The 27,397-nt window shown below is 48.6% G+C and overlaps 1 protein-coding gene across 1 annotated transcript in view; it reads right to left on the reverse strand.

Moving 5' to 3' along the window:
* The window catches only part of FBLN7 (fibulin 7), a 57,728-nt gene that overhangs the window by 17,110 nt on the left and 13,221 nt on the right, over positions 1–27,397 (reverse strand). Inside the window, exons 2-3 of the mRNA XM_010829544.1 lie at positions 16,219–16,378; positions 10,054–10,224 (exon numbers count right to left, since the gene is read on the reverse strand). Of these exons, the coding sequence (XP_010827846.1) occupies positions 10,054–10,224; positions 16,219–16,378 (331 nt within the window). The remainder of the gene's footprint in view (positions 1–10,053; positions 10,225–16,218; positions 16,379–27,397) is intronic.

Here is a 27,397-nt window from a genome sequence, read left to right on the forward strand (position 1 = left end):
TTCTCAGGATGTACTCTGCATAGAAGTTAAATAAGCAGGCTGACAATATACAGCCTTGACGTACTCCTTATCTGATTTGGAACCAGTCTGTTGTTCCAAGTCCAGTTCTAACTATTGCTTCCTGATCTGCATACAGGTTTCTAAAGAGGCAGGTCAGGTGGTCTGGTATTTCCATCTCCTTCAGAATTTTCCACAGTTTATTGTGATCCACACAGTCAAAGGCTTTGGCATAGTCAATAAAGCAGAAACAGATGTTTTTCTGGAACTCTCTTGCTTTTTCAATGATCCACAGTCAAAGGCTTTGGCATAGTCAATAAAGCAGAAATAGATGTTTTTCTGGAACTCTCTTGCTTTTTTGATGATCCAGAAGATGTTGGCAACTTGATCTCTGGTTCCTCTGCCTTTTCTAAAACCAGCTTGAACATCTGGAAGTTCACGGTTCACATATTGCTGAAGCCTGGCTTGGAGAGTTTTGAGCATTACTTTATTAGCATGTGAGATGAGTGCAATTGTGTGGTAGTTTGAGCATTCTTTGCCTTTCTTGGGGATTGGAATGAAAACTGACCTTTTCCAGTCCTGTGGCCACTGCTGAGTTTTCCAGATTTGAGTGTGTGTGTGTGTGTATATATATATATATATATATATATATATTCTATTCAGATAAAAGTCAGAAGGAAATTGTTTTAAAATATAATCCCCCATTCATTCATTCAATCATTCAAACATTTGATAAATCAGCCAGCCAGTTGGTTTCACAGTAACCAAATATCAAGGGGCTACTCTATCAAAGGCAGCTCTTTCAGATGTTGTTTAAAGGTCTCTGAGGAAAGCCTCATGATCCAAAAGTAAGAGAACCAAAGCTTTGCTCTATTCTGACTTCAAGATAACCTTCCAGATACCAAATCTGGTGCAACACCGCGATTTCTGCAGTCTCCCTGTGGTCTGCCTCTGCAGGCTCTGCCTGCCTCCTCCACCCTCCTTTGTCTGATTCTGAGCTACGTCTTTTCTCTCTCTGCCCTCTCCTCTGGGTGCTGTGATCACTGTCCTGGATTTAAGCACCACGCGGCAGTGCTCAATGGCTAAGTCATGTCTGATTGTTGTGTGACCCCTCAGGACTATAATCCACCAGGCTCCCAGTCGATGGGATTTCCCAGGCAAGAATATGGGGGCTGGTTGCCATTTCCTTCTCCAGTGGATTTTCCTGGACCAGGGATCCAACCCACATCTCCTGCATTGGCCCGCAGATTCTTAACCACTGAGCCACCAGGGGAGCCCGTTTAAGCACCATCATCACGCTAATATAATTACTCCGAACTGCATCTGTGCGACCCTCCTTTGCCCTTGACTCTAGACTTTACATCCAATTGTTCACTTGGCTCTATTGAGAAAGGCAGTCTCTGGCCCCCCATTGGGCCTGGCGCCTGCCCTCAACCTGAGATGAAGTATTCCTAGGGCCTGTGCTGGGTTTACCACCTCATGTGGCCGTATATTTCCCTTCTTCCTGCTCCACAAGTGCTGTTCAGTTCTGCTGAGGTTGTATGCTGATGGCTCTCAGGCTCACCTGAAGCTCCAGTGTTTCAGATTCCTTGGTGAAGTGGGGAATCCTTCCATTGCACACGAGCAAGCTGCCCTGGGCAGTCGCTGCTGAGAGGCCTGCCCACCCTGGGGGATGGACGCCCTTGGCTGGAACTGATCTTGCACTGTCCAGAAGCATGAGGACAGTGCGGATTTATCCAGGGCCCGACCGCCTTGTATCTTCCTGGGTGACTCCAGTATTAAGATGCAGTGGGCAGAGTGCTTAAAGCCTCCCTGGGACTGGTAACCAGGGCACGGTGCTGGGTGTGATGGTCCCTGTGGGTTGAATGAATGGATCTCCACTGCAACATCACACAGACACATTAATGTAACCAAAATGGTATTCTGATCAACGACCTACACACAGGTTTAAAAAAAAAAAATCCCCACCATTTACATCCCCACCAACAGGAAAAAGAATGAAATAATGCCATTTGCAGCAACATGGATGAACCTAGAGATGATCATACTGAGTGAAGTCAGTCATACAAAGACAAATATTACATGATAACCCTTAAATGTGGAATCTAAGTATTAATAATACAAGTCAACTCACCTACAAAACAGAAACTGACTCAGACGTCAAAAACAAAATTGTGGTTACAAAGGGGAGAGGTGTGCGGGTGGTGAATGAGTTTGGAATTAGCAGATACATACTACTAAATACGGGCGTCCCCAGTGGCTCGGTGATAAAGAACCACCTGCCAACGCAGGAGACGCAGGTTCAACCCCTGGGTCAAGAAGATCCCCTGGAGAAGGAAATGGCAACCCACTCCAGAATTCTTGTCTGGGAAATCCCATGGACAGAGGAGCCTGGCAGGCTACAGAGTCCATGAGGTCGCAAAGAGTCGGGCACGACTCTACAGACTAAACAAGAACAACAACTACTATATGTATATATATATATATAAAATAAACAACAAAAATTTACTGTGTAGCACAGGGAACTCTATTCAGTATCTTGTAATAACCTACAATGGAAAAGAATCTGAAGCTGTACCTCTGAAACTAACATAAATCAACTATAATGAAATAAAAACAAAAACAACCAAAAACAAACCTACATCTGTCACTGGGTCTTCATGGTCTCTGTCCATGGCACCATGCAGCCTGTCACCCAAGATGGAGTCTGGGAACCTTGCCCTCTTTTCCTGCTCACATCCCTAGTGGGATAAGTTCCATGATGCTGTCTCCCCGTTCACTTTCAATCTTCCCTGTCCCCTGTTCAGTCTGGCCCCTGGACCTGCTAAGAGCCACCTAAGTGGTTTCCCAGCGTCCATCTCTTCCAGTCATCTCCAGTTCACATCTACACAGCAACAGTGTGCCCATCAAATTAGTACAGCCCTCTTCTGAAACCTGGCTTATTTTCTCAGAACTACAACCTCCACCACCCACCCAGTCCTCAGGACTATAAAAGCTGGCTCAGGAATCTCTCTACCCAACTTCACTCCTTCTCAGCTCACACGCTGCTCCAGCAACAAGGTTCTATGTTTTACCTTGTCATTTCCTCAAACATGCCAAATTCTTCCTTTCCTAAGCCTTTGCACATGTTCCTCCCTCTTTCTAGGAGGGCATCCTTCCCATGCCACCCACTAATAACCATCTTCACCTGGTTGGATCCTGCTCATCCTTTCAATCCCAGCATCACTGTCACTGCCTCAGAGAGGCCTTCAACTGTCCTCACCCCATGGGAGGTTTTATTCCCAGTCCCTTGTTGTTGTCGCGAAGTTGTGTCTCTTTGGCTCTTTGCAACCCCATGACCTGCAGCATGCCAGGCCTCCCTGTTCATCACTGACTCCCGGAGTCCACCCAAACCCATGTCCATTGAGTCGGTGATGCCATCCAACCATCTCATCCTCTGTCATCCCCTTCTGCTCCTGCCTTCAGTCTTTCCCAGCATCAGGGTCTTTTCCAATGAGTCGGCTCTCTGCATCAGGTGGTATTGGAGCTTCGGCTTCAGCATCAGTCCCTCCAGTGAATATTCAGGGCTGATGTCAGTCCTTTCAAAGCACTGACCACAAATGCTGATTTGCTTACTTTTGTGCTCAGTGACCTGTCTTGCCTCCATCTTGGAGTGTGAGCCCTACTCACACTCCAAGTTGGGCAGCATCTGTTAGATTCAGCATTGAATCCCTAACATGATGCTTGGTGCACAGCCGGTACCCAGTGAAAACTGGTTGAATGAATGAAGGGTTTAAAAAGAGGAGGGTGGGGATGAAAAAAGTAAACTTCTTTTCCCCACCATGGTGGACAAGGGTGTTTATTCCTCTCGTGCTGTTTTTTGGTTACCCATGTTGTCCAAGGGACAAGGTCTGTGGTTGTGATTTCCTCAGTTCAGGAAGCTTCAAATCTTAAAAATATGCTCTTCTGACTAAGAAGGGAAACAGGGAACTAATCCAGGAAGCTAAATGGCTGCTTTCCATTCTGGAGTTCCGGAGCCTACCTCTGCATTTTTAATGTGTAATTATGTGTCATCTGCTCTCATGCCAAGTTGGGTTCATCACCTTCCTTCAAGCGGTTGACTGGATGGGAGGCGGGGCAATTATTAAAGCACTCCCAAATTTTTCAGCGACACGGTTTGGCATCTTGAGTTCCCTGTAAACAAGAAGAGGATCTCCCCACTGTGGTCACACACAGAGTGACTACAAGACTCCTGAGAAGGTAAATGAAGTGTATGAGCAGTGGCCACTCGTGGGATTCTAGGGCCACTCTGAGGTGGGGAGAAGGGGCCGTTGGGTTGTTGAACTCCAGCCCGTGTCCTGTCCCCCCATCAACGCTGTCCCACCAAACAGCAGGTAGAAGCACTGTTTCTCCTTTTTGACAGGTTTGAGTGGCACCCTTTTGAGGCTTTTACTGGAAATAGCATCCTTTAGACAAACTCCTGCTGAGAACAGAAGTGTTGATCAGGCACCATCCACTCTCTTGGGAAAGGGTCCCATCCAGCAGCTGATGGGGCACCTTGGTTGTGACACCAGTGTTTCTGTTCCATCACCACCCAAGGACTGGACTGGACTCCATGTCCGGTTTACACTTAAACCATAAGGTGAAAGTGTTAGTTGCTCAGTTGTGTCTGACTTGTTGTGACCCCATGGATTGTAGCCCACCAGGCTCCTCTGTCTGTGGAATTCTCCAGGCAAGAATACTGAAATGGGTAGCCATTCCTTTCTCCAAGGGATCTTCTTGACCCAGGGATTGAACCCAGGTCTCCTCCATTGCAGGTGGACTCTTTACCATCTAAACCACCAGGGAAGCACCTAAGATGAAAAACATCCCTCTAAAATCTCAGCATGGACTAGCTGCCACCTCATTCCCTGAGCCAGTTCTTCTCAGGCTTTTAGATAATAAAGGTAGCCCTCATAGAAGTCCAGGATGGGCTGCTGCAAGCCATCCTCAGGCATGGAGGTCAGGGAAGAAGGACTGATGGTTGGGGAGGAGGCTGGGAGGACAGGAGAGACCAAGAACACACAGCGAGTCTGGAATGAGCTGGGACGTTCAAGGTGGAGAATGAGAAGCACCGTGTTGGACAATGGGAAAGGCCAGTAGACTTGCTGGCCATGCTGGGCAGTGGTCCTCCAAGGAGGATGAGCTCCACATCTCAGGAGAGGGGCCTTCTTGGTGGGACTGGGTGCCCTGATGTTTGTCAGGGCTGGCTCAGCCTTCCCAAAACATCAGTGCAGGTGGAGGTGAGCATGACTAGTATGTCCCACATGGTCATACCCTACTGCTGGCTTACAGCTTGCAGTCCTGATTGGCGAGGGTTCAATTGCATCAGTGCCTCAAAATGTTCAATATCCTTCCCACTTCTGGCAGTGGCAAAAACCAGCGTTTTAGTGTTTCTTAAAATTCAGTTAACATCACAATCATATGGAAAATGCAGATTTCCCAAGGCCTATCCAACGATCTCACCCAACTCGGTAAACTTGTTGGGGCATCAGAACTTATGTTTTATAAGCTTTCTGGGTGATCCTGGAGCGCCTGAAAGTTTGGGATCCACAGAACACAGTAAGACTCCATTTTCCACTAAGAGGGTTGGTCCTGCTGCAGGGAGGTGAGGTGCTATTATATAATTAATAGGTGTAAGCTCAGGAGGGCAGCTGGCACACATACCCAGGATCCTCTGAGAAGGCACTATTTACAACAGCCAGGCCATAGAAGCAACCTAGATGCCCATCAACAAATGAATGGATATTACTCAGGCATAAAAAATAATTTGAGTCAGTTCTAGTGAGGTGGATGAATCTAGAGCCTGTTATACAGATTGAAGTAAATCAGAAAACAAATTTCATATATTAACATATATATACATTAATATATATGCATAACATATGACACATATTTATGTTATGACATTGGGCTCCTATGGGTCCCAACTTTGTCAAGCAACAATGGATTCCTTTGCTCAAGCTACTTATGACTACGTTCCTGAGCCTCCAGTGTTTCTTATTTATCTGCCTAAATATGCATTTTTTCAGCTCTCTTCTCTTATGAACCCATCTTTTCATTCAAACCAGATGATGCTCACTGTAAATGTGTATCACAACTGAGGGCCAAATATGGATAAGACCTGAGCAAGAAAGAAAAATTCGCACAAGGGTAAAATGTGCTTCTGTCCACAGCATTACTGGGAGAACAGGAGCTGGTCTTGTTCTTGTGAAGAACAACACGACAGCACTTGGTCCAAAGGAAGTGAGCATACAACCAACTGCCCCCCAACTCCAGCCCAGATACACGGCCCAGAGACAAAGATGTGTGGAAAAGAAGACTTCATCAGCACTGTTGGTGGTGATGGGGAGGGGAGGTCACGACAAAGGAACCAAGAGGTGAGATGCCCACACACCTCATGGAAGATGGAATCGCCATCAGAGACACCCAGTGCTCAGAGAAAGAAACCAACTGAGGTCTGTAACTCAATGCTAGTCTGACTCTTTGTGACCCCATGGACTATACAGTCCAAAGAATTCTCTAGGCCAGAATACTGGAGTGGGTAGCTATTCCCTTCTCCAGGGGATCTTCCCAACCCAGGGATCAAACCCAGGTCTCCTGCATTGCAGGCAGATTCTTTACCAGCTGAGCCAGCAGGGAAGCCCTAAGTTAGAAGTTCAGTTCAGTTGTTCAGTCGTGTCCGACTCTTTGCAACCCCATGAACCACAGCACACCAGGCCTCCCTGTCTATCACCAACTCCCAGAGTCCACCCAAACTCATGTCCATCGAGTTGGTGATGCCATCCAACCATCTACCCTCTGTCGTCCCCTTCTCCTCCTGCCTTCAATCTTTCCCAGCATCAGAGTCTTTTCTAATAAGTCAGCTCTTCACATCAGGTGGCCAAAGTACTGGAGTTTCAGCTTCAACATCAGTCCTTCCAATGAACATCCAGGACTGATCTCCTTTAGGATGGACTGATTGGATCTCCTTGCAGTCCAAGGGACTCTCAAGAGTCTTCTCCAACACCACAGTCCAAAAGCATCAATTATTCAGCGCTCAGCTTTCTTTATAGTCCAACTCTCACAACCACACATGACTACTGGAAAAACCATAGCCTTGACTAGATGGACCTTTGTTGGCAAAGTAATGTCTCTACTTTTTAATATGCTATCTACTTTCCTTCCAAGGAGTACGCGTCTTTTAATTTCATGGCAGCAATCACCATCTGCAGTGATTTTGGAGCCCAAAAAGATAAAGTCAGCCACTGTTTCCACTGTTTCCTCATCTATTTCCCATGAAGTGATGGGACTGGATGCCATGATCTTAGTTTTCTGAATGTTGAATTTTAAGCCAACTTTTTCACTCTCCTCTTTCACTTTCATCAAGAGTTTAGTTCTTCTTCACTTTCTGCCATAAGGGTGGTGTCATCTGCATATCTGAGGTTATTGATATTTCTCCCGGCAATCTTGATTCCAGCTTGTGCTTCCTCCAGCCCAGCGTTTCTCAGGATGTACCTCTGCATAGAAGTTAAATAAGCAGGGTGACAATATACAGCCTTGATGTACTCCTTTTCTGATTTGGAACCAGTCTGTTGTTCCAAGTCCAGTTCTAACTGTTGCTTCCTGACCTGCATACAGGTTTCTAAAGAGGCAGGTCAGGTGGTCTGGTATTTCCATCTCCTTCAGAATTTTCCACAGTTTATTGTGAACCACACAGTCAAAGGCTTTGGCATAGTGAATAAAGCGGAAACAGATGTTTTTCTGGAACTCTCTTTTGCTTTTTCAATGATCCAGCAGATGTTGGCAATTTGATCTCTGGTTCCTCTGCCTTTTCTAAAACCAGCTTGAATATCTGAAATTTCACGGTTCGTGTATTGCTGAAGCCTGGCTTGGAGAATTCGAAGTTAGAAGTACAGACACCGAAAGCAATGACAATGAAATGCTGCTGTAGTCCCACATCTGCTGCCACAGTTTAGTACACATAAGGTCCTGGATGGAGAGCTTTCAAGGTCAAGGCTAAGTCCAGATATTGGCATTTTCAGTGTGTGCAGGTCACATGGCTTGATTTCCTGGGTGGTTCCCAGATAACTCTGAGAGCTGGTACCTATCATCAACCTTCGAACCATGGTTCTTTCCAGGAGATGGGAAATGAAAGTCTAGGTCCATGAATGTGGTTCCAGTTGCCCAGGGCCTGTCATATCAAATCGTTTTTGTCTTTAGAGATGGCCTGTTTTCCTGATGTTCCTTTATATTTTCAAGTTATTCATGCACTAGAAGTCCTCTCCAAGCTACTCCTCACAATAAACTTACTGATATTTATGTAACATTTGCATTTTCCCCTTCAAAGCTTGGGCAAATCATGGACATTCTGCCCCAGCAGAAGTCCCATGAATCTTGTTCTGAAAATGACTGGTATCCATGATATTTTGACCATATACTTTTTTTCTTTGACCATGCCAGTTGACATGTAGTATCTTAGTTCCTCATCCCAGGATCAAACCTGTGCCCTCTGCGGTGCAATCATGGAGTCTCAATCACTGGATGGCCAGGGAAGTCCTTGACCATATACTTTTGAAAAGCCAACAAATTATGTGTGCCATGGCCGATTTTCCTCTACCTCAAAAAAGTACTGTTTTCCATGAAAAGATGCTAAACATCATTCATTATTAGAGAAATTCAAATCAAAATTGCAATGAAGTATCACCTCACACCTTCAGAAAGGCCATCATCAAAAAATCTACAAGCAATAAATGCTGGAGAGGGTGTGAAGAAAAGGGCACCCTCTTGCACTGGTGGTGAGAATGTAAATTGATACAGCCACTAGGAGAACAGTATGGAAATTATTTTCAAAAACTAGGAATAAAACTACATTATACCCAGCAACCCTGCTACTGGACATATAGGCTGAGAAAGCCATAACTGAAAAAGACACATGTACCCCAATGTTCACAGGAGTGCTATTTACAATACCTAGGACATGGAAGCAGCCTCAACGTCCATCAGCGGACGAATGGATAAAGAAGGTGCGGTGCATATACACAGTGGAATGTTACTCAGCCGCTAAAAGGAATGCATTTGAGTCAGTTCCAATGAGATGGATGGCTTGTTATACAGAGTGAAGTAAATCAGAGAAAAACACAATTCATATATTAAAGCATATATATGAATCTAGAAAATTGGTACTGATGAACCTATTTGCAGGACAGGAGTAAAAATGAAGATTTACAGAACAGACTTTGGACACAGTGGGGGAAGGAGAGGGTGGGATGCACTGAGAGAGGAGCACTGACACATATACACTACATGTCAAACAGAGAGCCGGTGGGGAGCTGCTGTGCAGCACAGGAGCTCAGCCTGGGGCTCTGTGACAACCGTGAGGGGTGGGAAGCCGTGAGGGGGAGCGGGAGGTTCAGGAGGGGAGGGACATATGCGTACTTGTGGCTGATTCATGTTGTTGTATGGAAGAAGCCAACACAATATTGTAAAGCAATTATCCTCCAATTAAAAAAAAAAGTACTGTTTTCAAGGTTAGCACAGAGAAAAAAGAAGCCTTTTCATGCCGCCTTCTCAGCTGAATGGTTTCTCCTACAGCCTGTCTACACCAAGCCCCAGCGCAGTCATGAGGGACACCTGAGAAATTTCCTCAGCATTATAGATCACCCGGAACCTTGCCATCAACTGCAGCCCCAGAGCAAGGCAGTCCAGGTCAGGAACATCTCTCCCAGTATCTCCCCGGCCCCTCCCAACCCACAGAAGGCTTCTTGCCCCAGCTCTGGGATAAGAGTGCATATGTCAATCAGTTCAGCCTATTCTTTAGCTGTGTGACCTTGGGCAAATTCCTTCACCTCTCTATGCATCCATTTCCCTATAGGTAAAACATGACTAAATCGTTGAGAGGGTCTGGCAAGGGATTCTGGAGATAGAGGCCAGCCCAGGTCAGGCATGGAGTGAGTCATCAGACAGGCTGGCTGGGCTCTGCGTTGAAAAATCAGGGAGAAAGTGTCCCCTGGAACGACGCCTCCCATCCAGCAGGCCCCTGGGGAGGAGGGACCGTACCTTTACAGCGGGGCTGCTCGCCCGTCCAGGTGCCGTTGGGAAGACACACCACACTGCTGGGCCCAACCAGCCGGAAGCCGGGATTGCACGTAAAATGGACTTCGTGATCCACTAAGTACTTGCTTCCAAACTTTCTGCCATCCAGAGGGGCATTCAGAGCAGGGCAGGAAACTGTAAGGAAGAAAGGAAGGCCCACAAGCATTTAGACATCATTCTGGATTACAATCCATAAGGAAGGCTGAGTGCAGAACTGATGCTTTGGAACTATGGTGCTAGAAAAGACTCTTGAGAGCCCCTTGGACAGCAAGGAGATCAAACCAGTCAGTCCTAAAGGAAATCAACCCTGAATACTCATGATGCTGAAGCTGAAGCTCCAGGTCTTTGGCCATTTGAGCCGACTCACTGTAAAAGGCCCTGATGCTGGGGAAGATTGAAGGCAGGAGGACAAGGGGGCAACAGAGGATGAGATGGCTGGATGGCATCACTGACTCAGTGGACATGAATTTGAGCAACCTTCGGCAGATAGTGAAGGACAGGGAAGCCTGGCGTGCTGCAGTCCATGGGGTCACAAAAAGCCGGAAAAGACTGAGCGACTGAAGAGCAACAACTGGATTACAGTGGGCTTCCCCAGTGGTTCAGCAGAAAGAATCTGCCTGCCAACGCAGGAGATGTGGATTTGATCCTGGGTTGGGAAGATCCCCTGAAGAAGGAATTGGCAACACACTCTAGTATTCTTGCCTGGGAAATCCCACAGACAGAGGAGCCTGGAGGGCTACAGACATGGGGTCACAGAAGAATCAGACACGACTTAGTGACTAGACAACAACAAACTGGATCACAAAGCTTCTCACCCTCAGCACCCTCAGGCTGAGCGCCTGCTGCAAGCTGTGCACTGGGCTCCACTTCTTATTTTTTATTACAGTTTTTGGCTGCACCACAAAGCTTGCAGGGTCTTAGTTCTCCGATAAATGATCTAACTCAAGCCCTTGGCAGTGACAGCTCGGAGGCCTAGCCACTGGACTGGCAGGGAAGTCCTTGGACTGCACATTCAAAATACTACATGTCACTGAATACTCAGAGCACTCTCGGGCACAGGTAATGCATGCCTGCTTGGTGACAGATGAGGAGATGGTGGCTCAGACACACTCTCGTGTGCAGGGCCTGGCAATGTGGGAGGGTGGGAGCTGGGACCCCTGCAGGGCCCACCGGCTCGTTCTGCCCTCTCAGAGCCCCAGCTCCCCAGGGTCTCCTTGGTTCTCCCAGACAGGCCATTTACAGCCCTATCTCCAGGCCCTGGTTTTTGCCCTTTTCCCTGCCTAGAATGTTCTCTCCCCCAGGACTGCCCATCTCTGGCGGCTTCTCACTATCTAGGTCTTGACTTGAAAGCCCACCGCCTTCCAGGGTGTTCTCTGACCATCACGTTCCACCAAGATTCCTCCCCTGCCCATGACCTCATTTGGCTTTCTTATAATGTTTGTAACTGTTGGCATTTCTTATCGACGTGTTTGTTTGTACATTTGATGTCAGTCTACCCCTCAGAAGTTCCAGGGGGGCAGAGACCTCACCTGACCTCCTATCCCGTCTGTATCCCCGTCACCAGCCTGTAGTGAAAACCTGGTAAATAATTCTTGACCAAATGAATGAATGAAAAATTGTTTATTGTATTCTTACTGTCTGCCAGGCACCCTGTTAGGAGTTTGAGACAATTAGTGAACAAACAGATGAAACTCAGCTCTTGGGAAGCCTCCTTCCATCAGGGAAGACACTCGACAAGCAAGATCCACAAGCAAATGGCAGAGTGTGACAAGAGGTGACAAGTGCCATGCAGAAAATAAAGTAGGGAATGGCACAGGGGAAGCCAGGGAAGGGGTGTATTTTGGGTATAGTGGTCAGGGGAGGGCTCCTTGGGACAAAGAGCTGAAGAAGCTAAAGGCATGACCATGCAGGTATCCAAGGAGGATAGAGGGATCAAGTCGGTGCAAAGACCGTGAGGTAGGCATGTGCCTGGCAAGTCTGAGGAATGTCCGGGAGACCACCACGACTGCAGTGGGATGAACAAGCTGGACAGCAACTGGGCATGAAGACAGAGGCAGTAGGGAGTGAGAGACAGCAGTGTCATGTGGCATCCCAGAGGAGACAAAAGGCCGCGTAACTTGCTCTTGGTGTGCAACGGGGCTGGAGAGGGGAGGCGGTCCCTGTTCCTCCCCAACCTGCAGCCAAGCTCCACTCGTGGTCCACGCTGGTCTAAAGGAAGGCTGCCCCAAGTTAGGACAGCTTGAGTTTGGATTTGTTTGAGCTGGAAATTCAGAGTCACTTCTAACTCATTTTTAAGGTAAGATCCAAATGTCATTTGTAAAAATACTTTCAGGGTTTTAGACAGATGAAACAAAGCAGTTGCTTCAGCTGTGTAGGCTGTAGTTTGTGATGGAGAACGGCCCAGCATCTACTAGGAGGACAGCATCTGCCCACACATCGCTCCAGGGGCGGGGAGCAGCCACTTGCATCTCTGCCCCACATCCCCACCCCCGTGTCCTGGGAGAAGAGTGGGAGCCGGTTCACTCCCTGAGGACTCTCGGTGCCCTTTGGGTTCTGGGGAACGTTTGACAATTGACACGTGACCTTCTGTTAGTGAACTTCTAAGTGAGCACCCACAGTAATGATCTTGTGAGCAGAAAGCCAGGCGAACCGACATCCCAACACTTGGGCACCCACAGCTTGCTGCTTCAGTCCCTGCAAGTACACGACTTTATATTTCCCTTTGAAAAATCTCCTACTCTATTGTGTTGAAGAGGATTTAAAATGCTTTGGGGGAAAGGAGTAGGGTCTCTCTGGGGAAGAGACATCTTTAAAACCCTCAAAGAAAACTTAGCCGCTGGAGCAACTCACAGGCAAATGGTATCAGAATGGATGGAATCATATCTCCACATGGCTCCATAATGCAAGGATCAAACCTGAGTCTCCTGCATTGCAGGCAGATTCTTTACCATTTGAGCTACCTGAGCAGGCCCCCAATACATGTCAGCAGACTTAGTGAATGGATGTGCATGTGTGCATGCGAAGTTGCTGCAGTCGTGTCCAGCTCTTTGTGACCCCATGGACCGTAGCACGGCAGGCTCCTCTGTCCATGGGAATCTTTCGGCAAGAATACTGCAGTGGGTTGCTGTACCCTCCTCCAGGGGATCTTCCCAATCCTGGGATCGAATCCATGTCTCTTGTGCCTCCTGCATTGGCAGGTGGGTTCTTTACCAAGAGCACCACCTGGGAAGTCCCAATGAATGGATACAGATTCAATAAAAATCAATTTTCAGGCATTTCCCAAATGGTAGCCAAAGGATTCTGCTGGGTGGGAAGACATGCCCCTTGGCTGGTTCATTTCATCATGAACGTCTCTTGGTGAGCCTACAGGGCCTCCACCATCCCAGAGGATGTAACGTGTAAGAAAAAGTTCAGCAGGAAATCAATCCTGGCGATCTAGGGACGTTATTGGAATGAGGCTGCGGAGATAAGTCCTAAAGCTGATGGACTGTAAAGTTTTCAGGAAAGAAAGGCTGGGAAAATAGGAGGGAGATACTCAGAAGTAAACCGGAAAGAAGGCCAAGAATTCTCCGGGACTGGAAATTATTCTTCCTGACTCCCAAGCAAATGCCCTTTTAAAAAAAAGAAAAGGTAATTGTCCTTCTACCTGCAGTGTGATCTGCGGCAAGCCTCTGGCTTCCCCTGGGGACCTGTCAGCACCCTTTACCCTGCAAGGCGGTGCTGACAGCTGCCCGCCCCCATGTCCAAAGCAAGAGGGAGACAGAATGCACGGCAGCAATTCTTTAAAAAGAGAATTGGCCACTTTTTTGTTTAAGGTGTGTCCTGTGGGATCCTGGTCCCCTGATCCCGAACCCATGACCTTAGTGCAGAGTCTTAACCACTAGACCACCAGGAATGTCCCAAGAATTGGCCACGTTAAAAAGGTCTCGCATAGCTCAGGAAAGAAAGACCTTGAACCCAGCAGCAAGAGGATTAGTAATGTAACCATAGCTGTGTTTCTTTTTAAACATATATATATACATATTGGAGAAGGAAATGGCAACCCACTCCAGTATCCTTGTCTGGAAAATCTCATGGGCAGTGGAGCCTGGTGGGCTGCAGTCCACGGGGTCGCTAAGAGTCGGCCATGACTGAGCGACTAACACGACTAACACTATATACATATATGCATTTCTTTGGCTGTTCTGGGTCTTAGTTGCAGTACACAGGATCTTCAGGCTTGGCTATGGCATGAAGGATCTTTTTTTTCAGTTATGGGATCCAGTTCCCTGACCAGGGATCGATCCCTGGTCCCCTGCATTGGGAACACAGTCTTAGTCACTGGACTACCAGGGAAAATCCTTACCTTTTTTTTTCTGTATTCATGGACAGGGATCTCAAAGATGGGCAGGGCAGTTGTAGAAATTCCCTTCTGCAGGTTTTTCTTGGAAACTCCCAGAAACCCGCAGGCACTCTGATCCCAAGAAAACAGGAAGGACCAGTGCAGTTGAGCCTCAGTAGTGAACAAAATCCCCAGAACAGAACCCACTATCACTAACTCACGTTTCTTGGCCTCAGTTTCCACATCTGCAGCCGAAAGGAGGGATGCCACACTGTGACAAGCCTCAGCGAAGGCCATGGCCTCTCGGCACCTTGGAAAGTGTGAGGTGTTTGGCCACCAGGTCCAGCTCTGCACCCATGCAGCCAAAGAAAACAGGAGTTGACTCAGGGCTGTGGAGACTCTAGATTTGCTACCAGAGTCTGCAAAGGTAGAAAATCCAACCCAGGAAATTCATCTCACACCACCAAGGAGGCCCTTGAGAAAAGCATCTTAAGTGAGTGAAGACATCAGATATTCCTCAGCCTGATGACTTAAACAGATATACGGCAACCCACTGCCCCACCCGACCCCCATAACCCTGTGTGCATGTGAGCAAAAGTGTTAGTCCATCAATCATGTCTGACTTTTGCAACCCCATGTATTGCAGCCCAACAGGCTCCTCTGTCAATGGGATTCTCAAGGCAAGAATACTGGAGTGGGGTGGCACACCCTCCTCCAGGGGATCTTCCCAACCCAGGGATCAAACCAGGTCTCCCAAATTGCAGGCAGATCCTTTACTGCCTGAGCCACCAGGGAAGGCAAGAATACTGGAGTAGGTAGCCATTCCCTTCTCCAAGGGAATCTTTCCAACCCAGGGATTGTACCCAGGTCTCCCATATTGCAGGCAGATTCTTTACTGCATGAGCCACCAGAGTCGTCATGACTTAAACAAACATACAACAGGCTCCCTGACCCCTGTCACCCTGAGGAGAGACCAGAAGAAATGCAGCCTCCCATGCCAGGCCTTGACAGCATGCAATCCATTACTGGGACAACCAGGAAAGGCCCAGTGTCTGTCAGAGTCCTACCCCAGGGGAAGGGGTCTGGGGGCAGGGGGAAGGGCAGCAGAGACAAATGCAAATTGCCCTGAGCAGCCCCTCCAGCCCAACCCACTGCACTAACAGGGGGCTCGTGGAAAACGAATAATTTTCACGCCTGGAAAACAGAACCCAGTGTTGCTTTGTGGGCTGTACCCGGCAGGCCACAGGAGTGCGAGATATTAATGGTGGGGAAGCCACGAGTGTTCGGGGAGAGTGTATGTGGGACCCCTCTTTGCTTTTCATTCAGTTTGCCGTGAAATGACAACGGCTCTAAAAAAATAGTCTATTAAATGACAAAACAAGAAAAATGAACCAACTAGGGTCTCTCCTGATGGGGATGCAGGCTCTGAAAGTTGTGCCTTTCGACCATTCTCTGGAGAAGCTATGCGTGGGGTTCTCCAGTCAAGAACACTGGAGTGGGTTGCCATTTCCTCCTCCAGGGGATCTTTCCCACCCAGAGATCAAACCCGAGTCTCTTAGATCTCCTGCACTGGCAGGCAGGCTCTTCACTAGTGTCCCCTGGGGGATCTCCTGCACTGGCAGGCAGGCTCTTTACTACTAGTGTCCCCTGGGAAGCCCCGATGACAGGGGGGAAAGTGGGTAATGCCTTCCTAGCACCCAGCCCCAGACAGAAGGCGAGGCCAGGAAGGCCTGGGAGTCAATCCAGCCACGGGAGATAGGAGCAGGGCGAGGACCCCCCGGGCTCGGGGCGCTGACCTGGGGACCCACCTGGGGGCGTATCCGGGCCCGCCTTGCTCACAGAGCTCTGCAGCGCCGCCAGCCGGCTCTTCATGTGACGGACGCCCTCGGCGAAGCGTGTCTCCTGGCCTTTCAGCAACTGCTGCAGGTGGCGGATAGCCGTGAGGAACTGCTGTTTGTTGAGACAGTTCTGGGGAGAGGAAAAAATATCCATCAGCACCACTAGCATGGGGGGCCAGCGGTCACCGGGACCCTGGGCTCTAACACCCTGGGGATCCGCTGAGCACAATGCAGAAGCGGCCCCGCCGGTGTCCCGACAATGTATCCGGTGAGGTCCCCAAAGAGCATCCCCAGTTCCTCCCTCAACAAAAATAAAGCGCCGATTTTCAGAGTGCAGGGCAGAAGTGATGACTCTAAGTGATTGGGTGGTAGAAGAATTATCTGAACGCAATGTGCCTTATATGAGTGATCTTACTTCAAAGACCGCCCCCCGCCCCCATCCCGCTAATTCTTCACTCCAAGTTAATGCTCGGAAATCTGGGCCTTAAGGAACTTTTTCTTTCTTTATCCTTTGGCTTTTTTATTCTACCTTGGACATTTTTAAGCAGATGGATGATATAACATAAAACAGGCAAATCAGGGAAGCCCAGTGGTTCCCATTGTTTTAAAAATGTAACAGGGCACAGGACTTCCCTGGTGGTCCAGTGGTTAAGAATCTACCTTGCAGTTCAGGGGATGCAGGTTCGATCCCTGGTTGGAGAACTAAGATCCCACATGCCTTGATGCCACTAAGCCCTGGAGCAACAACAGAAGACCCCACGTGACTCAAGGAAATCCCATATGCCACAAGTAAACACCCGACACAGCCAAATAAATAATTAAGTATTTAAAAAAATATAACAGGGCAAGTTCAGTTCAGTTTAGTCACTCAGTTGTGTCCAACTCTGTGACTCATGAACTTCAGCATGCCAGGCTTCCCTGTCCATTACCAACTCCCCAAACTTGCTCAAACTCATGTCCATCAAGTTGGTGATGACATCCAACCATCTCATCCTCTGTCATCCCCTTCTCCTCCTGCCTTCAATCTTTCCCAGCATTGGAAAATGCTGGAGAAGGAAATGGCATACCACTTCAGTATTCTTGCCTTGAGAACCCCATGAACAGTATGAAAAGGCAACAGGGCAAGTAAGAAGAATTAAAAGAGTATTCAGTTAAAGTTAATGCTGAGTTCTAACACTTTTTGAAAAGCTCAAAAAACAGAAGAAGGAGGCATGTGCTTATCACGATAGAAACTAACTTTAAGCAACACTTGGTATCATGCCTAGTGATAAAAATCTCAAGGTTTCTGATCCTAATGGGGGCTTCCCAAGTGGCGCTAAGTGGTAAAGAACCCACCGGCCAATGCAGGAGATATAAGAGATGGGGGTTTGATCCCTGGGTTGGGAAGATCCCCTGGAGGAATGCATGGCAACCCACTCCAGTATTCTTGCCTGGGAAATCCCATGGACAGAGGAGCCTGGCGGGCTACAGTCTGTGGGGTTGCAGAGAGTCGGACACGACTGAGCAACTGAGTGTGCACTGATCCTAATTGCCCTTAAGAGCCAGGACGTGAACAGGAGGAAGGGAGAGGTGAGGACTTCCCTGGTGGTCCCGTGATTAAGACTGTGCTTCCAGCACAGAGGGCACAGGTTCAATCGTTGATCCAGGAACTAACGTCCCCCATGCCAAGGTGTGGAGGGTGCAAAAAAATTAATAAACACATAAGGACATTGCCTCACTGGGAACAAAAAGAAAGAAAGAAAGGAGAGGTGAGTACAGTGGGCAGAGATGGGACGGGCCCTGGTTCACATGTTGCACATTACCTCAGCACGCCTAGTCCAACCTGACTCACATGACCTGCACGGAACAAAGGAGAGTGGGATGATGGCAACCTCTGGGGATAGGCTTGTGAATCCGCTTTTATATTTTTATACTTAATTTTTTTCCTACAGTGATTATTAGCTTTATAATTAGAAAAAAAGGTTTCAAAGGTGGCCAGCAGCCGGCAGCTGGGAGGCACGTGGCCTCTGCAGCCTGGGTGGCTTCCAGCATCACCAGCGGAGCGCTGCCACTGTGGCGGAGACGGAGCCGCAGCCGCTCTCCCGGGGCGGGTGCCAGGCCGCCGCACCTCGGAGATCTCACCAAACACATGCCTCACTGCTCCGGGTCAATGGATGCTTTTGACAAAGCTGAATCCCCAGTTGCCCCTGGAGCTCGTTAATCCATGGAGGCTCCCTGGCCTCCACCCTAAAACCAGGGCCTGACTGGGCCTGGCCCCAAACACAACCGTTGGGAAGTGAACTTTTGTTTGCTTTCCTTCTCCCTCCCTCCTTGTGGTCCTTCCCACGCAGGCCCTGGGCACCAGGGCAGTGACCTCCTGCAGTCCCTGACCTGCCCAGCATGGTGCAGCCATCCACCCAGATCGGACTTTGCACACCCACCTCCCTTCCCTCTAAAAAAACATAATAATAATAAGGAGCTGCTTCCAGAGATGCTGCTCCATATCATGTGTGACTCACATTTGTGAAGTTCCTCATAGTGTACCAAGCTATATGCTACTCCTAAGAGGACAGAGGAGCCTGGTGGGCTACAGTCCATAGGGTCGAAAGGAATTTGACGAGACTGAAGTGACTGAGCACACTAAAGGACTACTGGCTGGCAGCAGCCCTGTGAGGAAAGCCTGGGACTGTCTCTGTTTTACAGTCAAGATACAGAGGCTGGAAGTCAAGCAACTTGTCCTGAACCGTGTGGCCTGTGAGCGGCAGCGCCAGGCTGGGGACCTGCTGACTCCAGTCCATCGCGCCCACCAACAAGTTGTCCCCCACGGCTGACTTACGCCTTAGTGCGCTCAGTCGCTCAGTCGTGTCTGATTCTGCAACCCCATGGGCTGTAGCCCACCAGGCTCCTCTATCCATGGGATTCTCCAGGCCAGAACCCTGGAGTGGGCTGCAATTTCCTCTTCCAGGGGATCTTCCCGACCCAGGGATCGAGCTCAAGCCTCCCGCATTGCAGGCAGATTCTTTACCACTGTTTCACAAACGCCTCTGTGTGGTGAATGTTCTTGATTAGTCTGCACGAGGGATTGATCACTCTGTGACCCAAGCTAAATATCCCACAAGAGTGGATTTCTAACTCCTGTGTGGATTCCAGGTTGTGAGCATGGGCAGTGGAGACAGGAAGTGGGGTGGGTGGAGTGGAAGAGACAGCTTCACACACTGAGCCAGGCCAGCAGCTGCCTCCAGGGCGTGACAGCTGGGAGAGGGCAGTCCCAGGGGACAGGGAAGGGCTAAGTTTCAAAGTAGGAGATGTTAGATCAATGCCAAGGCTTCTGCTGGGAACCTGGCATGGAGGACATGGGACTCTAGTCGGTACAGAAGGAAAGACAGCGGGAGTGGAAATAAAGGGGCCTCTGGGAAGCCAAGTGAGTTGAAACTCAGTGCTCCCAGGTCCAGACACACTGCTCTGCTTGTGGTGGCACTGCCCTGGAACCCTGCCTACCTATGCACCATGAGCAGCAGGCACCACTGGCTTTGCCTCGAGGTGCTCATTACAGGTGAGGTGTGCTCACCTCTAGGCTTCCCGGGTGGCATTAGTGGTAAAGAACACTCCTATCGATGCAGGAGACGTAAGAGACACGGGTTCGATGTTTTGATCCCTGGGTTGGGAAGATCCCCTGGGGGAGAGTCCCATGGACAGAAGAGCCTCTGCGCTACAGCCCATGGGTCACAGAGTCGGACACGGCTGACGTGACTTAGCAAGCACATGCTCATCTCTCCAGTCACGATGGGAAAACCTCCCAGATCAAGTACACTAAGGGCATGCAAAGGTGGAGACGGAGGAGGAAGGTGGTGGGCAGGTTGATGAGGGAAAGTCAGGAAACCTTAGCCATCCCTGCCTCCAGCCTCACTAGGGTGATGCTAACAGAATTAAGTGTTAAAGATCCTGTGTTCAATTAACGTACGACCAAGGAGCCAAGAACATATAATGGCAAAAGCAGTCTCTTCAATAAATGGTGCTAGTGAGGAATGGAGGAGTATTTCCTGCCATGTCAAACAAGGACGTCACAGTCATCAGTGACGGCAGGCCTCCGATGCGACCCTGCGAGCCCTAAGGGCACTCAGGAAGAAGAACACGCGAGATCTAGCAGCACGAGACTACAGCCACTCCCTACGGTGAGCCCCAAGGAAGCTTAGGAAGTATAAAACCCAGATAGCTGAGGTACATGAAAGGAACGATTTCAGTGAGCCCAGACTCTTGCATCTTCCCATACACAGAAAGCACTAAATTCCTTAACTTGGGATATCTGGTTTTCTTTAACGATAATCTTTTGATGTTTAGACGACCAGATATTTGTTGCAAAACTTCTATATAGCCTGGTTCATCCCCTCGCCTCCTCAGAGTCATTCTCTCCGGGTTGCTTGAGATACTGCCTCCCAGGCTTGAAGTCCTAAGAATTCCTACCAAATAAAACATAACTCTCACCTTTTAGGTTATGAATATTTTTTAAGTTGACACTGGGAAAAACTGGACAGTAACATGCAAAAGGATGAAACTAGACCACTGTCTCACATCCTCCACAAAATTCACTCAAGTTATACTGAAAATATAAACATAAGACCTGAAACCATAAAACTCCTAGAAGAAAACACAGGCAGTAAGCTCTTTGACGTCAGTCTTGACTGTTTTTTGGATTTGACACCAAAAGTAAAGGCAATGAAAGCACTCATAAACAAGTGAAGCCAAATCCAACCGGGAAGCTTCTACACATCAAAGGAAACCAGAGGCAAAATGAAAAGGCAATCTGCAGAACGGGAGGGAATACTTCCAAGTCATCTGCAAAATTTCTGACAAGGGGTTAATATCCAAAATACGCAAAGAACTCATATAATGCAAGAGCAAAAAACAAGAAAAAAACACAATACTTTGGCTACCTGATGTGAAGAACCGACTCCTTAGAAAAGACCCTGATGCTGGAAAAGATTGAAGGAAGGAGGAGAAGAGGGTGACAGAGAATGAGATGGTTGGATGGCATCACCGACTCAACGGACATGAGTTTGAGCAAGCTCCAACTCAAGTTGGTGAAGGACAGGGAAGCCTGGCATGCTGCAGTCCATGGGGTCTCAAGGAGTTGGACACAACTGAGTGACTGAACCGAACTGAAACAAAAACCTGATTTTAACATGGGCAGAGGTTCTGAATAGTTTTTCCAAAGAAGACATTCCAAAGATGGCCAACAGGTAAATAATAAGATGCTCAACATGACTAATCATCAGAGAAATGCAAATCAAAACCGCAATAAGTATCACCGCATTCCTGTTGAATGGCTATTATAGAAGAAACAAGAAATAACAAGTATTGGTGAAGATGTGGAGAAATGTGAACCCTCATTCCCTGTTTGTGGGAAAGAAAATTGGTGCAGCCACAATGGAAAACAGATTGGAGTTTACTTAAAAAATTAAAAATAGAACTACCATATGATCTAGCAAGGAAATCCAACCAGTCCACCCTAAAGGAAACCAGCCTTGAATATTCATTGGAAGCACTGATGCTGAAGCTGAAACTCCAATACTTTGGCCACCTGATGCAAAGAGCTGACTCATTTGAAAAGACCCTGATGCTGGGAAAGATTGAAGGTAGGAGGAGAAGGGGACGACGGAGGATGAGATGGTTGGATGGCATCACAGACTCCATGGACATGAGTTTGGGTAAACTGCAGGAGTTGGTGATGGACAGGGAGGCCTGGCGTGCTACAGCCCATGGGGTCGCAAAGAGTCGGACACAACTGAGCGACTGAACTGAATTGATGATCTAGGAATTCCAAAGGAAACAAAGTTATATCTTGAAAAGGTAATATACACTCCCATGCCCACTGCAGTGTTATTTTCAATAGCTAAGACATGCGAACAACTTTAATGTCCACTAGCCGCGAAGACTCAGCACAGCCAAAGGTAAATAAATTAATGAATTTTTTAAAAGTTGATGAGAGTAGATTTTTTTTTGGCCATGCAGCCTGTGGGACCTGCATTGGAAGTACAGAGTCTTAACCACCAGACTACCAGGAAAGTCTCTTAAAAGAACAGATCTCAAAAGCTCCCATCATGAGAAAAAAACTGCAACTATGTGAGGTGATGGGTGTTAATTAAATTTACTGTGGTGATCATTTCACAATATATATGTATATCAAATCATTGTTTTGTATATACCTTGGACCGTGTGGTGTGCGTGTGTGCTTATTCGAGTCTGACTCTTTGCGACCCCAAGGACTGTAACCAGCCCAGTTCTTCTGTTCATGGGATTTTCCAGACAAGAACACTGGAATGGGTTGCCATTTCGTCCTCCAGGAGATCTTCCTGACCTAGGGATCAAGCCCATATCTCTTGCATCTCTTACTCTGGCAGGCGGATTCTTTACCACTAGAGTCACTGGGGAAGCCCCATATCTTGGACTAATACAATGCTATCACACATTTATATTATATTATGTAATTTTATCTCAATAAAACTGGGAGAGGGAGGAAAAATAAAGTTCACAAGGGGAAAAAAAGGGAGATCCTTGTCCTCTTGGCAAGCTAGCTTGGCAGGGGCTGAACCAGGGTGCCAGAGCAGTGGAAAGAATGATTGCTTGAGGTTTAATGGGTTTATGCAGCCGCTGCTACTAACAGGCCAGCTCCTTGATCCCAAATTGCTAGAAATGGAGCCCATGGGCACCACGCTCAGAATCTGTCGCCTGTAGGGACCTCAGCAATGGCATAACTGAATTCATCTGCAGAGCAGGGGATAGGCTAGAAACCTTCAGATCGAGTCAAGGGCTCAAGAGGTCTGCATTATATGGACATACGGGGACAAGTGAAGTCACGAGGTGGGGGCTGAGAACCTAAGCATCCCTCCTTGTCAAACTGAGAAAACTTTGTCTATTTGCTTGGTCAGAAAAATAAAGCATACTTTCTGCAAAACCACTCAAAATCCAGAAGAACACATCAGAACGAAGGACAAGTCCCATGACCACAGACAATCACTGTTCACGTTTAGTGTGGTTTTAACATTTGGATCAGATATACACTCACACACACAAAGGTGTCACCTGACAGTTGCTGGACCACGGATGCAGGCCCCGCGTTTAGTTCTTTATTCTTGGCTCCAAGTTGTTGGTTTCCACACCAACGAACAGAGCAAAAGTCAGACCCTGCACCTCAGTCTGCTTCGGTTCCTCTGTGTTCTTTTCGGTCCACTTCCATTTGTCTGCCCACTTCCTCTCCCATGCCCATCATCAGTATGTGCTTTTGGCCGAGAGAAGCCACACAGGGGACAGACCATTTCCTTCTCTGTAAACGTAGGCAAGGGGGCTTTGAGGGGCTTCAAGGGCCTGCAAGGCTGCAGGACAAGAAACAGGCTGGACCATCTGGTGTCACCCACCTGCATTTCAGCCTGGCCCCGCCATGGCGACTGCTGGCTTCCCATCTCAGGGTCCCAGACCCTAACTGTGAAAAAGAACCTCCCAGTTAGGTGGGAAGGCTCACCAAGGCTGTGACTGGGTGAAGGTCAAGTCTGGATGGGGCCGACAAGAGAGGGGTCCACACCAGGGAAGGAAGGCCTATCTTAGGGCCCCCACTTTCCCAGGTCTCTTCCAGGACCCCACTTTTTAAAATTTTTACTGTTTGGCCACACCGTGCACATATGGGATCTTAGTTCCCCAACTAGGGATCAAACACGCACCCCCTGCACTGGAAGCCCAGTCTTAACCACTGGACCACCAGGGAAGTCCCTAGGACTCTCACTTTTAATATTCTTCTCAAAGAGCTCCTCAAATGGCCTAAATTTGCATCCTTTCAATACTGGTCTCCATCCATGCTTGGCATAGGCTGTTGACAATAAATAATGAAAATTAGTTCTCATTTCTGTGAATTAATAAATTATTTATAATGGGACCAAGAAAAGACATTCAGTGAAACTCTCCCATCCTCGAGGAGAAGAAGATCAAGATTTCCCATTTCTGATATCAAAGTCTCCTTCAGAGCACTGGGCCTTCCAGTGAATTTAAACACCGAGTGTGATGTTTGCAGAGAAGACCAGAAGCAGAGAGAGGAGTAGCAACAGCAGTCATTCCACCCGCTCTTTCCGAGCTGGGGTGGAGGTGGCAGAGATGGTTCCAGAACACACCAGCCAATGTTGACAGCCAGGTGGGAGGGGGCTGGGTCTAAGGCTTCTGGAAGCAAGGAGGTCAAAGAACTGTACTCCATCCACCCCACGCCACATCCAGGGAAAGTCTTGCCTATCTTCTTTCCAACTCATCCTCTTACAACATTCATTCTGATGGATCTGGTGGGGATACTTCAGAGGTTAAACACTCCTGTTCCTGGGAGACTAAGCAGCTCAGAGACCCCACCTGTTGGCCCAAGGCTGGACACAGACAAAGACAGTTTGTGTGCCCAGCTCATTGCAGCCCCGTGCCAGAACTCGGTGGGTGGACCCTCCCACCCCATCCAGGCCTCCTTGCCGCCTGGGCTCAGTTTACAAGTGAAGCCCAGTTCTCAAAGCACTGAAGTGCCAGGGCATGCCAGATTGGTGGGTGGAGGTGTCCTTGAGGCTCTGTTCTCACGTGACCTGGCTTGATGGCCATCCTCACATCAGTCTTGGCAAGGAGACTATTTCTAAAAGCCACCTCAGTGACAACAGAACCCCAGGCCCCTTCAGGCGGCTGCAGATGACCCCTTGGACCTCGGATGGGCTGTCTTGCATTGGTTTCCTGTAAGCCACAGCTATGCGTCACGTCAGCATGTTGTTAATGGGAACACAGATGTTTTGATGACTTTAGGTCTATGAAAGGATAGAGCACACTTGCCAAGCGTGTGCCTGCTAGCCAAGGCTTGAGGCCCTCTTCATGTGAGTCATGTAGAATTCACACATGTTTTTTTTCTCTGAAAGATTTTTTTTTTAACTTTAGACCAAATCAGAAGCAGGTTATAACTCCCTGACTTTTCTCATCCCTGTGACCTTGACCCAGCAACCACACTGAAGAGGAAAGAAAGGACACTTCTGGGGGAAGTGGGGGAATTTTAGGGGGCAGTTGCCCAAGGCCATTATCTTAGGGTTCTCCAGGAAAAACAGAATCAAGGAGAACCAATTGTATTGGGTTGGCCCCAAAGTTCATTCAGATTTTTCCATAACATCTTACGGAAAAACCCTAATGAATTTTTTGAGCCAACTCAATATATGCACATCTCCTGTAGTGAGAGAGTGAGAAGGAGAGAGATTTAAGGAATTGGCTCCTGCAGTGTTGGGGGCTGGAGACCTGGGAAGAGCTGGTGTTGCATATCCAAAGGCTGTCTGAAGGCAGAACGCCCTCCTTCTCCCAGGACCTCAGTCTTTGGGATGAAGCCCACCCTCCTTATGGAAGGTAACCTGCTTTACTCAAAGTCTACAATTAACACTCATCACATCTAAAAAATAGCTTCATCAGGACTGTGTTTCGCCAAATATTTGGGCACCATGGCCTAGCCATTTCACAGCTTAGAGAAACTGAGGCTCAGGGTATCTGGCTGATGGATGGTGGGGCTACCTTCCCTGCCACACCGCGTCCAGTCCACCCTCTGAAGAGCACACTGTGCCCATTTCTTCAGCCCGAAAGAACCAGGATGAAGGGCTCAGAGGAGGCCCCAGTTTGCCAGAGGACCCTCTCAGTGCCCCAGCAGCCCTCTCCCAACACACATGCACAGACCCTTCTGGGAACGTCGGCCCAGGCGTGTGCACATTCACACATGACCCCAGATTTCTGAGACCTGTGAAAGTGAATAATCTGGATCTGACCTGGTCTCCTGGGGCTGATGCAAAGAGGTGGAGGGGGACGGGGGCCTGGTCTTGGCCGCCAGCACAGGTGGAAGGTAAGGGAAGGATGGGCTGGCCGCGGTGGGCGTGGCCACGCGTGAGAGGAGGAGCTTCAGAAGTCCCGCCCTTAGAGAAATTCATCTGCACGGTTGTGAAGGGCTGAATAACAGATGTGGTGTATTTTCAGATCTTTCTACCCTCCCTAATGAAAAATCCCAAGCATTGCTGGGTGAGCAGGTAGACGTGAGATGAAAACCATCCTGTCCTGGACCTGTGTCCCACCTGCTCCTCCCGGGCCCTCCTGCAATCTAAGCTTCCCGAAGACAGAGGTCAGAGGCCACACTGCATCACTTCCTTGTTTCCACCCGCCAGTGGCTCCCCACCCATGAAAATAAAGGCAGACTCCTCTCCACGTCACTGACAGGGTGGATTCTTTTCCTGTTGCTGCTCAAACAAATCAACATAAATCCGGCCACTTAAAACAACACATTTATTATCTTACAGTCTGGTAGGTCAGAACTCCAACATGGGTCTTGCTGGGCTAAAATCAGGGTAAGATTCTTAGATTCCCTGGATAAGAACATAGATATCTTGGAGGGGGGAGCATTATTCTGCTTCCAACGTTGTGTGATCAAGCCCTGCCACCTCCAACAGTGCCCAGATCGGACACCTTCTGGGTTCCAATATTCAGACCTCTGTGTTTCTCCACACACCTTGTGCTGCATGTGAAGTCGCTTTAGTCTTGTCCAACTCCTTGCTACCCTATGGACTGTGGCCCCCCAGGCTCCTCTGTCCACGGAATTCTCCAGGCAAGAATACTGGAGTGGGTTGCCATTTCCTTCTCCAGGGGATCTTCTCCATTGACCCAGGGATCGAACCCAGGTCTCTTATGTTTCCGACACTGGCGGGCAGGTTCTTCACCGCTACCGCCACCTGGGGAGCCCTTAGCTTCCACAAACCTTAGCAAGTTCATTTCGACCGCAGGGCCTGTGCACTGGCCCTTTGCTCTGTCCAGAGTCTGGCCCTGGTCCTTGAAAGTCAGTCTTCCCACTTTCACTAGAAGCGCCCTTCTCGAAGAGCCCTTACCTGCCTACTGAGTGTGGGGCAGCCTCCTGGCCACCCTCCAGGACACACCCCATTTCCATTGTCTGCCGCTGAATATTTCCAGGTCTGTCTGGTTTTTCTCTGCATGCTTGGCGAGGCACGTACTGGGATCTGTTCTTTGAGTGTCATTCATGTTGTCCTTCCTATAGCCCCATGAGACAGGGATCTCAGAGGAGAGCGCTGACTCAGGAGGCAGGAACTTGCCCCAGGTCACTCAGCCAGGAGGAGTGGGAGCCGGAACACAG

Source organism: Bison bison, unplaced genomic scaffold (assembly GCF_000754665.1).
Source record: "Bison bison bison isolate TAMUID 2011002044 unplaced genomic scaffold, Bison_UMD1.0 scf7180017864508, whole genome shotgun sequence".
NCBI lineage: Eukaryota > Metazoa > Chordata > Mammalia > Artiodactyla > Bovidae > Bison > Bison bison.